A 14,721-nucleotide genomic window follows, 5' to 3' on the forward strand; every position below is an offset into this window, starting at 1 on the left:
GGTCTCATGACAGATTTATTGAAGAATACTTTCCCTTATCCTTAACCGGCCATTTCCACAAAATCAAAACAAAACAGATTCACTCATTGGTCAATCGAGTTAACATCTTCATAAACTTGATAAAAATGGACCAAAACCATATAATTACATAACCAAATAATGTTCTATGGTCTATTAATAATAACAAAAATAAGAGAAATAACACGAGCAAAACCGTCCATCCAGGCGAACAGATTCCCGATACTTACCACTAAAAATTGGCTTCCTATTGAAGGCATTGACAAAACAGGCCATGCCAATGCCCACGCCGGCAAATAGTGTAGGATACCATGCTTTTCTGAGGATTCCGGGATTAGGACCCGCCCTATCGGGGTTGAAATAGTCGGCCGGGTTGATCTCTGTGGCTTCCTCGACCTCCATGTTGTATGCAGAGTGGGGAACGGAGGAAGGACGCTTTTAGATTTCTTCCGTTCGTCTTGTTGGTTCTTTTCGTTTACATTTGTGTGATATGAGTGATTTTTTCAACGATTTTCTTTTTCTATTTTCAGAGTTGGGTGTTTGGGTTAACTAGTGTTATAGTCGTTATCCGTTTTAATTTCTGCATGGTGTCGTCTGCGAGGAGGGTTTTGGGGAAATCAGGAATTGAGTCAAATACAATGGTGGAATTATTTGTTTCCGTACTTTACACTGTATCATACGATTTGGAGATTTAAGAAATGAAAATTGATAACTGTAACGCGTTTTCCTCTGTTATTCTGGTGTTATAATATCACCTATGTCATAAACGGAGTGTGGATTTTCTTCTAAAATTTCAGTCATCGAGCTTCTTCTGGCCTCCTATATCTGCAATATAGATCATATATGAATTGTTATCTGCATATGAAGTGACGTCATAGAATATCATGATTGCTTTCTCATCTTTAAATTCATTGTAAAATACAGACCATTTGTACATTTTCACGCTGACCTGAAACCAACTTTCATCATCGGATGGCACCCCGTCCCATTGAAAAAATATTTCGTTCACAATTAAGCGAAATAACGCTTTGAAAATAATAATAAAAATATTAATATTATAATCATTAACGATAATAATAATAATAATAATAATAATAATAATATAAATAATAATAGTGATGATGATGATGATGATGATGATGATGATGATGATGATGATGATGATGATGATGATGATGATGATGATGATGATGATGATGATGATGATAATAACAATAATAATAATGATAATAATAATAATTATAATAACGATAATAATAATAATAATTAAATAATAATAATAGTAATAATAATGATAATTATAATATTGATAATAATAATAATAACAATGATAATAATAATGATAATAATAAGAATAATAACAGTAATAATAATAATAATTATTATAATAATAATAACAATAATAATAACTACATTGATAATAATCATAGAAAAATGAAATAAATAAAGAATATAAATGTAATCATTCTTACTAGCATCATGATTACCAAATCATCATTACTAACATCAATATCACTATTATCATTGTATTATTATTATTATTATTGCTATTATTATTATCGTCACTATCATTATTACAATTGTTATGGTTGTTATTATCATTAATAATAGTATTATTATTACCGTTATCATTACTATCATTATCATTATTACTATATCATCATTATTACTATTATCATTATCATCATTATTTTAGTATCATTATTATCACTATTATACTTATTCTTACTTATCATAATCTATTATAATTATTATTATTATCATTATTATTGTTATTATTATCATCATCATCATTATTGTTATTATTATTATTACTATTCGTATTGTGATTATCATCCTCATCGTCATTATCATTATCACTATTATCATAATAATAATAATAATAATAATAGTAATAATGATAGTGATGATAATAATAATAATAATAATAATAATAATAATAATAATAATAATAACAATATTAATAATGATAATAGTAATGGTAAAAAATACAATGGACAAACTAGATATATTGATAATGAGAAAACAATTTCGAAATCTACCTGGATTCCATCTTCGGGTCTGAAGAGGAAACGGTGGAGAGAGAGAGAGAGAGAGAGAGAGAGAGAGAGAGAGAGAGAGAGAGAGAGAGAGAGAGAGAGAGAGAGAGAGAGAGAGAGAGAGAGAGAGAGAGAGAGAGAGAGAGGGAGGAGAGTAACGCGGAGGGTCGCACTCTGGTTCACACTAGCCCCATCCTCTTCCTCAAAGGTGGACACATATGCTGTTGCTCGTGCCTCTTGAGATAAGTTGTACTTTTGAGAGACAGGAGGCAATCTCACTAAGCGAATGTTTCAACATAAATACGCTTTATCCAGGGGACACAACAACAACGCCCTCTTCTGCCATCAGTGGGACATAGGCCATTAGATGAACTAGTTATCGGGGTGTATTGTCTTAATTTCCGCTGATGTCCACCCTCGCAGACTGGTGGAATCCTCTTTAAACAAGTTGCTGCCTAATTTCAACTTGAACAGCAGCTTTTCTCCTGTCGATAGTCTACTCGCTTCTCCCTTATGCCGGCCTCCCGTCGCATAGATAACCTGATCCTCGGACTTGACTTGACCTCTCTTCGCTTCCAATCGTCATCTGCCACGTGTTCCTCTCTCTCTTTTATACCTCCTCATCTCCCTTTCTTCTTCAGACCTGAAGATGAATCCAGGTGGATTTCGAAACTGTTGTCTCATTATCAATAAATCTACTTTGTGTATTGTGTTTTTTTATGCCATAGTATCAACACGGTAGGGTGTTTTGCCATTCAATAATAATAATGATAGTAATTATAATAACAATGATAATGAAGATATTAATAACAACAATAATAAGAAATATTAATAACAATAACAACAGCAATGATAATGATGACAGTAGACAGAAATAACAATATTAAAACTACTAACACTAATTCTACTACTGCTATTATTGTTAATACTGCTACTACCACTATAATTATTACTATTATTATTATTATTATTATTGCTATTGTGATTATTATCAGTATTAGTACTATAATTGTAATTTCCATTATTATTATTATTATCACCATTATCAATATTTTCTTTATCATTACTGTTATCATCACCATCATCATTATGATCATCGCCATTATTATCATCCTAACTATTACTATAACAATGATTAAAATTACTATTATTATTACCATTATGATCATTACCTTCATTATTAACATTATTATTAGTAACATTATTTTTTAAAATCATTATCTTTATTATTATTACAATTTTTATTATTATTATCATCATTTTGTTATTGTTATTATTATTACTATTATCATTATGATTATTATCATTATTATTATCATTACTGCTATTGTTATTATTATCATTATTATTATTATTATTATCATTATTATTATTATCATGATTGCTATTATTATCATTATCAGTATTATAATAATTATTACTATTATAAGGATTGCTTTTGATATTATCATTATTATTATTATTACTACCATAATGATAGTTATTATCACTATTATCATCATAACAATTATTATTATTACAATCATTATTAATCGTTTGCCAATAATCTATAACACATTTATGTATGAAAAGAGAATCAATGGATATATGGATATATAAGTAAACAATAAGATGCAAAAGAGGGAGGTACAGCGAAAGCGTGATAGATAATTTGCTTCAAATACGTAAAAACAGGGATATGCAAAATATAAATGAATCAAAATACGTAATGTTACTGTAGGAGATAATAATGAATAGTGATTTAAACTCAATGAGACTCATTAATTTGCATGCTAGTAACGTTCAACCACTCCTGTCACTCCTACCACTCGCAATGCCACACGTTTCTTCATCAATATGCATATACATAAATGCAGACAGGGATGCACTGTATAGTATTATGTACGTAAGAGTTCAAATATCCATTGATTCATCTAACAGTTCGAAGCATATATGGAAATTGTAGTCAGAAAATGTTGTAAATACAAAGATTACAAAAGATATAATTTACAAATATAAAATTATATTTATATTTACGTGGTCCCACAGAGCGGCATTCGAAAAAAAACGTTAAAATTGAGCGTGGAATTTTCCTTACTGGAGGTTTGTTTAACTTTACCAGGCGAACAGTTTCGCTTTATTTAATATTTATCGAGCTTAGTATTACCGTTTAAGTTTGCAAATACGACGAGGCTACATTTCTCTGACTTGATGTATTCACGACATTATGAAGTATTTGGAGAGTAATGAAGCTACGGAATCAGTGTATGTCATGTTTCATATACATTTTTTTTTCATTATTATTTTTTTATGTGTATCTCAAAAAACACTTAATCATTTATCTCTGACTGAAAATCTTTCTTGTGGAATACCGGTGGTTTACTGTCTTATTTTAGACAGTAATACTGAAATTATCATTTCATTCATTCATTGCCAGGATTGATTACAGTGAATCTATACAAAATCAAAATAATGTTGCTTCACCGTTAATTGGAGAAAGAGGCAAATAGATAACAGAAGATGACCAAAGAGATAGGGAAAGAGAAATTAATAAACGAAATTAAAAATATTTTAAACATAAGGGTATGGGTATAGGTGAATGGGAGACGCAGTTAATTTATGTATATTTTTCAGATGAAAGTCTGTCTATGCAGTACACGTAATGCTGGTTTTAAACAATGAAAGACTTATACATAAGTATGTTGAAAATGCATGTTACACCTTATCATTAATATAGATCTCTTATCCCTCTACAGTCTACATACGATAACATTTTTTGTTGTTATCGTGTTTTCTGTCCGAAGGTTAATTATGTTCTAATAACGCAGCACATGCATACTCTCTCTCTCTCTCACATATCCTGGAATTTAGGAAACATGAAGAAATCATAGGACGTCAGACTGGACAACACAAAGGCCTGGGCAGCGGTCATACAGTACTGGGTAAAATGGGCATCCTAACGCGGTTGAGGGAGGGCATCAGCAGAAAAGGGCTGCGGGGCACGGTGGGTAAGGGGGTTTCATAGAGCTGATAATTGCTTACTCCACCAAGACAAGGCACCTGCACACTATACAGTATTCTTGGTGACTGTTCTTTTCTAGTCAAGTATGGTTTGAAGAAACGGGTTGGTATGGATAGGTTGGGAGGTGGGACTATGAAAGCCATGAGAGAACAGATAGAAATGAGAAAATGCTGAAAAATGAGAGAATAGAGAAAACAAGAGATAATAGAGAAGGGAAGAAGCCGAAGGGAAAAAAAGAAAGATCAACGGAGAGGAAAAAGTATCACATCATCATAATGATGATGTGATACTCGGCCTTTTTCATTTCTCACGAAGAGACTTGTGGCCAAATCACAAATGCAAGACTTATCAGAGGGAGATCTTGCTCCTCACAAACAAAGACCTTCAAAGCCGACGCCAAGGACGGATCAGCTGAGCCAATGCAGCGCCATGCCCCCAAGGAACGAGTTACAGAACGAGTAGACAGTTTTACCGCAGCTTCTTGAAAATAGTATTTATGAAGCTGTCACTACTGCTAGTCTCACACTGTATAAATGGATAATGTTTGTATATCCATATGCAATCATAGGTGTACGAATACGTAGATGACTTTTATGCCTCACACATATATAATAGATGTGGGGATGTATGTGTGTGTGTGTGTACAGTACCATACACACAATACTCAATTATGTCTTTTACACGCATTTTTTTTTCTATATTAACCACGAAAATGTAACAATTGATATTATAATATATATAATCCCCGGATGCATAATACGACATTTTCATATATTTTGTAAACGCTCGTTGGGTGGATGCTGAACTAGGACGGCATGAAGAAATGGCATCCGGTAACTGTATCCGGCGCGTCACATCTTTCTGTGTATTTGTTAACCAATATGTTTTTTTTAGTTGTTTTGTTTTGTTTGCTTGTTTCTGTTCTCAGCTTAACTCTCTGTTTGTCATTATTGATTTTTTTTTATTCTAGCGTGTGTTGTACTGATGAATATGAGAGCGTATGCTGTTGGGTAACGACATTTCGATATGCGCGCTGAATGGCGTCTCTTCACAAAGGACGTTGTGTATGTATGTGTGGGCGGGCGGGCGGGTAGAGGACGTGGGTGTGTTGGGCATATGATGTGGGTGTATTTTTTTTATACGCGTTTGAGTTTGTGTGTGTGTGTGTGTGTAGGTATATATATACACACATATATATAAATATATATATATATATATATATATATATATATATGTGTGTGTGTGTGTGTGTGTGTGTGTGTGTGTGTGTGTGTGTGTGTGTATGTGTGTGAGTATACATATAGGTGTGTGTGTGTGTATGTTAGTGAGTATATATATATGTGTGTGTGTGTGTGTGTGTGTGTGTGTGTGAGTATATATATATATATATATATATATATATGTGTGTGTGTGTGTGTGTGTGTGTGTGTGTGTGTGTGTGTATGTGTATGTGTATGTGTATGTGTATGTGTATGTGTATGTGTATGTGTATGTGTGTGTGTGTGTGTGTGTGTGTGTGTGTGTGTGTGTGTGTGTGTATGTGTATGTGTATGTGTGTGTGTGTGTGTGTGTGTGTGTGTTCTTGCGTTACTTCCTGTTGCTTAATATATGCATTGTCGGCATTTTTAAAATATAAACTCAAAGGTGAAGTCAGATCACCATGCGTTTATAAGAAAACTAAGATGATTTATAAACCGTAGCAAAGAATGGAAAGTTAAATCTAAATCTTAAATTCAAATGAAAAGATATGCAACTGATGCTCCAACAGAATAAAAAAAAGAGATCTTTCAAATAATTTTACTTATTGGATACCATTAAACTTCAATATATCCTTACTAAAATGAAAATAAAAATTTAAGTTATATAATGTGAATGGTTGTCTAAAACAGCTGTCAAGACAAACATAAGGATCATGAATATAAAGCTTCGCGATTGGTCAATTTGAGACCAAACTCGAACGGACCAATCACACTCTTCGTTAAAAAAGACTCCCCAAAATAAATCCAGCAAATCACAAAGTCTCTTACAACAGACCTAAGCAAAATCTTACCCAATCACATCTTTCGTTGTAAAGGCCGATGAAAGCTCGAAGCTGATTGGTTCAAAGGAATAGTTCGCGCGCTTTCTGATGATTTTTCTTGCATTTGGCGCGCACTCTCTGACGAGACGGAGGCGAGGAGAGACGCGAATTCTTCTAAATCCCCTGAAATTAAGGAAATAATTGGTGAAAATGGTGCAGCAGACGGAGAAAATGTGGTCCAAGATGTACGTCTTGAAGAGAGGTATGTGGCCGATGTTGAATTTTAAATGTACTTGTATATTTACGAGTTTTGTGAACTCGAAAACTCCATTACTACTTGTGCATTATTTATCAGTAACCGCCGTTATTTTATGTAGAAATTATTTAGGAATGAACAGTTTTTCTCTATTTTTCGTTACAGCTAAGAAGGTGTATCATGACCCAACACTTTTATGAAAATTAAAACCAATTTCAGTTAATGACCAAATCTACTTCCATGTCAACCGGTTTGCCTTCATACACCGAACTTCATTTCAATAAATTTACCCTTTTACCGTAACAGCAGAGAGATTATCAACCTCTAACACCACATACGCACAAAACAAAAGCAACAGAGAACCAAAAAAAAAATAAAACAAAAATCTCCGAAGTTCCTTTGTAAACCGCACCCAAGGCTTGTTAACGGATCAAACTGCCTTTCAATTGCACGAGGATTTCGAAGTTGCTTTGGCGCAGAATTCGACGGAGGAGGAGGAGGAGGAGGCCTCGTGTTGCAATCGCTTCTCTATGCATGAGGAGTGGAAAGCCGGGTTAATGAGGTGTTTAGTGTGAATATTTCTACATTTTATAGTGTAATTCTCCAACTCTTCGTGTTAGAGTAAATGATTGTGGGTTATAGTAAACTTAGGAAAAAAAATAATTCTAATTGTGTATATTTATAATAAGATGAATCTATACAAATCTGATAAACTTGCACAGCAGGAAGGAGGTTAGGACAAAGGTTTTGAGAGAAGAGCAGGAGATAGATTAAGTAGAAGCCACTTTCACTTTTATCAGAGTAAGAACAAGTCACAATTTAAGGAAGGGTTAAGCACCTGCCAGTTAGGGAAGTGGTCTTAAGTATTAACAAATATTATGGTCTCTTAACCAGTCATGTAAGTCTAGGAATAAGAGTGCTACCTATATATACTTCTAAGTATAAAAAAAATAACTTAAGGATAATTTGTTTACAAAATTCTGGACTTTTTCACTTTCATTGATGTGATCAACTTGGCTTCCAGGTGGAATTCTCAGCTCTTGGTTTTAAATAGTTTGAAAAGGGCAGTGTTTGCAATCTGGACAATAACTGATATTTGAATTTCTCCACAGATGGACGTCAAGAACCTGTTATGTTCGACAAAATCACTTCTCGAATCCAGAAGCTCTGCTATGGACTCAACATGGACTTTATTGATCCTGTGAGTATTAAAACCTAGTTTTCTAGGTCTGAGATGAAATTAGAATTGTAGGTCCTCTTTTTTTCCTTGGATGTATAATGAGCAAGTAACATTTTATAACATTGGCTATGTATATATTTCATGTACTCATCACCACCTCAAATTTCCAGCCTGCAATCACCCTTAAAGTGATCAATGGGCTGTACTCTGGTGTGACAACTGTTGAATTGGATAACCTTGCTGCTGAAACTGCTGCAACAATGACAACAAAGCACCCTGATTATGCTGTGCTTGCTGCCAGGATTGCAGTGTCAAACCTTCACAAAGAAACCAAGAAGAGTTTCAGCGGTAAGGGAATAGGGGATTTCATTCATAAGATTGTGACATATTCTTTTTGCTTATATTTATACCCTCTTAGTGTTATGGTGTAAGGAAAAGTTGTTTACCTCTTTGCTGAAATGTTTTCTGCAATTTTTTTACTCAACAGAGGTAATGGAAGATCTTTATAACATGGTTGACAATAAGACTGGAAATAAGATGCCCATGCTCAGTGAACATTACTACAAGATCATCATGGAGCATGCAGATAAACTCAATTCTGCTATTATCTATGACCGTGACTTTTCTTACAACTACTTTGGCTTCAAGGTTAGTAAAGTGGATATAAAGCTTAAGTCCATGGTTGAAATATTGATACTTTTTTCAATAGATTACGATTTATTATGCTTTTTGAGTTCATATGTATTGAATTGCTAACTGTGAAATTAATATATTTGTATTGCAGCATTTTACCTATCCTCTGAAACTTTCCAGACTCTGGAGCGTTCTTATTTGCTCAAGATCAACGGCAAAGTGGCAGAGCGACCCCAACAGATGTTGATGAGGGTTGCAGTGGGTATCCATGGTGAGGATATTGATGCTGCTGTTGAGACGTATAACCTGTTGTCTGAGAAGTGGTTCACACATGCCTCACCCACACTCTTCAATGCTGCTACAAGAAGGCCACAGTTATCTAGGTAAGAGTCCACAGCTAGATTGCATTTGTAATTATACCAATAGTTTTACCCAGTTTTTGGTTCACTGTTTATTATCTTGATTTACTGGAACTAAAACTAATATATATATATCTCTACACAGCTGCTTCCTATTAACGATGAAGGATGACAGTATTGAGGGCATTTATGACACACTTAAGCAGTGTGCTCTGATTTCCAAGTCTGCTGGAGGCATTGGGCTGAATGTGCACAACATCAGGTCCATGGGAAGCTATATTGCAGGAACCAATGGAACTTCTAATGGTCTTGTGCCCATGTTGAGGGTGTACAATAACACAGGTAAGTTACTTTTGCTGTATGAAGAAATTAAATGTGTAATGGTCATAAAGAATAATCAGTAACATTGGGTTAAATCTTCAAATAAAATAAAATGCTTAATGGATGTAAAGAATAAACTGAGTAATATTTGATTATTAATAGTAGAATCTAGAAAGAGGGAGAGAACATTCACTCTTTAGGTATAAACCTGCAAGCAGTTGATTTGTTTCTCTTGCTGCTATACCTTCAATACACTGACTAACAAACTCCACATCTCATAATCTAGCTAGATAGAGCCTGTAATCTTTTCTAGTGATTTCTTGTGAAATAGAGAACCAGTAAAAGTTATCTTGTCAGAATCTACTTTGAAAATTGTACTTTTTCCAATTCAAAATCAGAGGCCACAGTGGTTGCAGGTCTCATCTGGTCAAATATAGCCCTAATGCAGCCTTATGTTCAAGAATTCCTATACAAGTTTAGTTGTACATATATTTGAAATATGAACCATTGAGAAAGGGAATCTGAAGGAAAGGTAAACTCTAAATGGCTTTCTTATACTCTTCCTGGGTTTATATCTTCATAAAACAAATACTCTGAAATTTCAGCACGTTATGTTGACCAGGGTGGAAACAAGAGGCCAGGTGCATTTGCCATCTACTTGGAGCCATGGCACCCAGATATCTTTGATTTCCTTGATCTTCGCAAAAATACTGGAAAGGTGAGAGGTTACACAGTGATATTTAAAAAATTAAAACTGATATTAAAATAGATCATAATGTATGTACTTGATGATGTATGATAGGTTGTTTCTTAATTGTTGAAAGTTAAATTTACCTTATGTTTTTCTAGGATGAACAAAGAGCAAGGGATCTCTTCTATGCCATGTGGATTCCTGATCTGTTCATGCAGCAAGTGGAATCCAATGGCGACTGGTACCTGATGTGCCCTCATGAATGCCCAGGACTTCATGATACCTGGGGTACACAAATTGTTTTATAGCTACTGAAATATATAGTTGATATTGTAATGTGTGCATCAGAATTATGCTATTCTCTATCATTATATGAAAGGTATTTTATTCTTACATTTCCCTTAATAGGTGAGGAATTTGAGAAACTCTACCAGAAGTATATTGAAGAAGGTCGTTACCGTCGCAAAGTGAAGGCACAACAGTTGTGGTATGCAGTTATTGAATCACAGGTGAGTTAGATTATTGTGCTGTGTGAAGTATGGTCAATATCTTGTCCTTGAGGATAATGTACAGAATTATGGTTAAGGATTTGTTAAGGATAATGTACAATTCAAATAGAAATGACTTTTGGAGGCATTTACTTCGTTACTCTGCAAGAGATAAATCTTTAAGCCTGTCTTTAGAAAATGATTTTTCAATGTTTTTTTTTGAATGTCATAAAAACAATATAATTTTGGATAAAAGATACTGTAATTCTTTGTTTCCATGAATTAAGATTTGTACATTTCACACAGGTGGAGACTGGTACACCATACATGTTATACAAAGATGCCTGCAATAGAAAGAGTAACCAACAGAACCTTGGTACCATCAAGTGTTCTAACCTTTGTACTGAGATTGTAGAATATTCCTCACCAGATGAGGTAAGTTTGTTGTGATTTCTTAACCACCTCTTTTTTTGAAAGTTATTTTATATCCTTGAAGATGAGAGGTTCTTTCTCTAATAGTATTTTTAATTATGCTTATAAATCTTTGCAGTGTGTACTAATAATATGTTGTTTTCCAATCATGTGTAATCTTTGCGTGGGACTTTGATTTAAAATTACATTATCAATAATATCAGATGTCACTTTGGTTTAACAAATTTGGAAAAGAAGACATTAGTTCCCTCAATTTTTTCTAATATATTATTGAAATTAAAATGTAGAAATAGATTTTACCGTGAAAGTAGGTGCCATAATTTCAAAAACAAACATTTCTCCTATTTCCCAAACAAAAGATTGATGTGACTCGTTTATCACTAAAATTTTACTAGTTAACTATATTATGATTGTTACTGATGCAATGGTATTTTATATTTGCAGGTTGCTGTGTGCAATTTGGCATCAATTGCTCTCAACATGTATGTCAACCCAGACAAAACTTACAACTTTGCCAAGCTAAAGGAGGTTACAAAGGTATTGACCAGAGTTCTAATCTGTCCATTCCACTTCTACTGTTAAGTTATGTGAATAACTGGTTATAAGTGATGTGAAACATTATGGAATTTTTTCTAAGGGTTGTTTTTAAAACAGGTCATTACAAGAAATCTGAACAAGATTATTGATGTCAACTTCTACCCTGTTGAAGAGGCTAAGCGTTCAAACATGCGTCATCGACCTATTGGCATTGGTGTCCAAGGGCTTGCTGATGCCTTCATTCTCATGAGGTAGAACCAGCAATTTTTTACAATGTTTTCTCACCATATGCAATCGCTTATAAAGTCATTAAACAGGTCTTGTGCTTAGGCCTTTGTGAGTAGAAAGTTCTAAGCAATATCTTTCTTTCTCTTAGACATCCCTTCGACTCAGAAGAAGCAAAGTTACTCAACAAGCAGATCTTTGAGACCATTTATTATGGTGCAATGGAAGCAAGCTGTGAACTAGCAGAGAAACTTGGTCCTTATGAAACCTATGAAGGATGTCCAGTCAGCAAAGGGGTGAGTGTATATTTCAAGCTGAATGGTGAAAAAAAAAGACGTGGCTGCTGCTCACGAGTGTTGAAGGACTTGAACCAATAAATGGGGAAGCGTGAATATATTCCTGTTTTAAGAATGTTTCAGAACAACAGGATTCCTAACGTGCCTTATTGCTAAGAAGGGCAGTGGGATCCTCATGACAAACATTGCAATATTTAAGTCAACATTTTTCATATTTTCTTGGTCGTACTTTTCATTCCTTTCCTTTTCTTTGCAGATTTTCCAGTATGACATGTGGAACGTAACTCCAACTGACCTGCATGACTGGGCTGCTCTCAAGGCCAAGGTAGCTAAGTTCGGAGTGCGTAACTCACTGCTGCTGGCCCCCATGCCCACTGCATCAACAGCTCAGATTCTTGGCAACAACGAGTCCATTGAAGCTTACACCTCCAACATCTATTCTCGTCGTGTCCTCTCAGGAGAGTTCCAGGTCTGAGATTGTGGATGTTTCAGTTATGAAATAACCAGCATAAAGAAGACACTGTAATATATATTCATTGAAATTTTTGTTAAATTTGTGTGCTTTATATTTTTATATATTGACCAAATTTGTTGCTGACAGGTTGTAAATCACCACTTATTGAGGGATCTGACTGAACTTGGCCTCTGGGATGATGAAACCAAGAACGAGATGATTGCCAAGAATGGGTCGATTCAGGTACGAGGATTCCCATATTTTTCATGGGTGTTTTATAGTTATTGACAATCTAAATAAGTTGGAATCTGTGTGGATTAGACACTACTGTCCAAGTCTGGTTTAAATACAATTTTATTTGCTGTTTTTCTGGATTCACCGGTTTCAGTAAAAGCTACATTTTAACAATTTAGTTAAAAGTGAAAGAAAGCATAGGAAAGTATGTCTATAATAATCTTCCATCTACAGGGCATTGCAAAGATTCCTGATGACCTGAAGGCCTTGTACAAGACTGTGTGGGAGATCTCGCAGAGAGTAGTAATTCAGATGGCAGCTGATCGTGGTGCTTTTATTGATCAAAGTCAGTCACTGAACATCCACATTGCTGAGCCAAACTACGGAAAGCTAACATCCATGCACTTCTATGCCTGGAAATTGGTAAGTACCATTTTACAGTACATGGCCCTGTAAAATAGTGTCTTTTGTAATGCATTATCAGTGCTGTTTTGAATTTTCTGCAGTATATACTTTATAATGAATCTGTGATATACATAAGTCCTCTACTCTTCAGGGTCTGAAGACTGGCATGTACTACCTCCGCACTAAGCCAGCTGCCAATGCCATTCAGTTTACTGTTGATAAGTCCAAGCTAAAGAAGGCTGAAACTACCAACGGTCATGCAAATGGCACTACAAATGGCACCACCAATGGCACCTCTAGTGCATCAAAGCCAGATGCTATGAATATGGCAGCCATGGTTTGCTCCCTTGAGAACAAGGATGAGTGCCTCATGTGTGGATCGTAGAGTTCAAAGTGAACAAAAAAAACTTCAAGCAATGTGTTCCCAGTGATTTCTCCAAATATTCTTTTAAACTTCACTGTACAAGCTTTTTTTTTTCCTTCTGCTCTTGCAGTTTTCATTGTGATAAATAGTAAGTTAAGTTTGTATATTTTGTTACATGATTTTAATTCTGCTTTTACCTTCCTTTTGAGTTAAATCTGTCATGTATATTACTTAAGTTCTTTCACTTAAGTTGTGCATTCACACTTGTGCCTTATTCTCTCTGCACAACACAACCGAGAGCTAACATATCACTGCCATTATCTTAAGTAGGTACATGACTAAGGAAACTTAGATATTAGTGTACCACTATATTTTTACTATGTGTGTATTGTATACATTTTTTTTATAAAGCATTTATATATAACTATATTTCATTCCCTCTTATTTCAAACAATAATTTCAACTACACATGCCAGGTCTTAATCAGTGGAACTATTTTGGGCATTCGTTAAAGAAATAGAAATACGTTAAGAATATAGGAACCTTGAACTAAGTATTAATATAGTTTTTAATATAGATAACAATTACCCAATTTACACAAGTGTGAATTCAGTGGAAAAATGTAATTTGCTGAAAAATGGTGGTAATGACCTTTCAAAACCGTACCATGAAAAGTTTTTCAGGGATCACTGCATTTCATAAAGTTGAAAAGATCTTAAAGGATGCATACCCAGGGTCTGCAAATATAACCGAAGCTGTTTAAAAGTC

The 14,721-nt window shown here is 34.4% G+C and overlaps 2 protein-coding genes across 2 annotated transcripts in view; one reads left to right on the plus strand and one right to left on the minus strand.

The window, feature by feature from the left end:
* LOC125044948 (NADH dehydrogenase [ubiquinone] 1 subunit C2-like) overlaps positions 1–443 on the minus strand; it is a 4,759-nt gene extending 4,316 nt beyond the window's left edge. The window contains exon 1 of the mRNA XM_047641910.1: positions 249–443. Within this exon, the coding sequence (XP_047497866.1) occupies positions 249–420 (172 nt within the window). The 5' untranslated portion in view covers positions 421–443. The remainder of the gene's footprint in view (positions 1–248) is intronic.
* Positions 444–7,186: 6,743 nt separating this feature from the next.
* On the plus strand, positions 7,187–14,377 carry LOC125044947 (ribonucleoside-diphosphate reductase large subunit-like). The gene is made up of 17 exons (XM_047641909.1): positions 7,187–7,340; positions 8,447–8,535; positions 8,685–8,862; positions 9,002–9,162; positions 9,328–9,530; positions 9,652–9,848; positions 10,433–10,545; positions 10,677–10,806; positions 10,927–11,027; positions 11,313–11,441; positions 11,883–11,975; positions 12,093–12,226; positions 12,352–12,496; positions 12,753–12,965; positions 13,098–13,193; positions 13,419–13,607; positions 13,741–14,377. The coding sequence occupies exons 1-17, from the start codon at positions 7,289–7,291 to the stop codon at positions 13,972–13,974; spliced, it is 2,457 nt and encodes an 818-aa protein (XP_047497865.1). The 5' UTR covers positions 7,187–7,288; the 3' UTR covers positions 13,975–14,377.
* Positions 14,378–14,721: the final 344 nt, after the last annotated feature.

The sequence above is a fragment of the Penaeus chinensis genome, chromosome 36 (assembly GCF_019202785.1).
Source record: "Penaeus chinensis breed Huanghai No. 1 chromosome 36, ASM1920278v2, whole genome shotgun sequence".
Taxonomy (NCBI): Eukaryota; Metazoa; Arthropoda; class Malacostraca; order Decapoda; family Penaeidae; genus Penaeus; species Penaeus chinensis.

Coding starts and splice junctions, on each gene's coding strand:
- LOC125044947 (XM_047641909.1), top strand. CDS start 7,289: ATGGTGCAGCAGACGGAGAAAATGTGGTCCAAGATGTACGTCTTGAAG. Junction 9,163..9,327: donor ACAACTACTTTGGCTTCAAG/GTTAGTAAAGTG, acceptor GAAACTTTCCAG/ACTCTGGAGCGTTCTTATTT. Junction 12,227..12,351: donor GATGCCTTCATTCTCATGAG/GTAGAACCAGCA, acceptor TCTTTCTCTTAG/ACATCCCTTCGACTCAGAAG.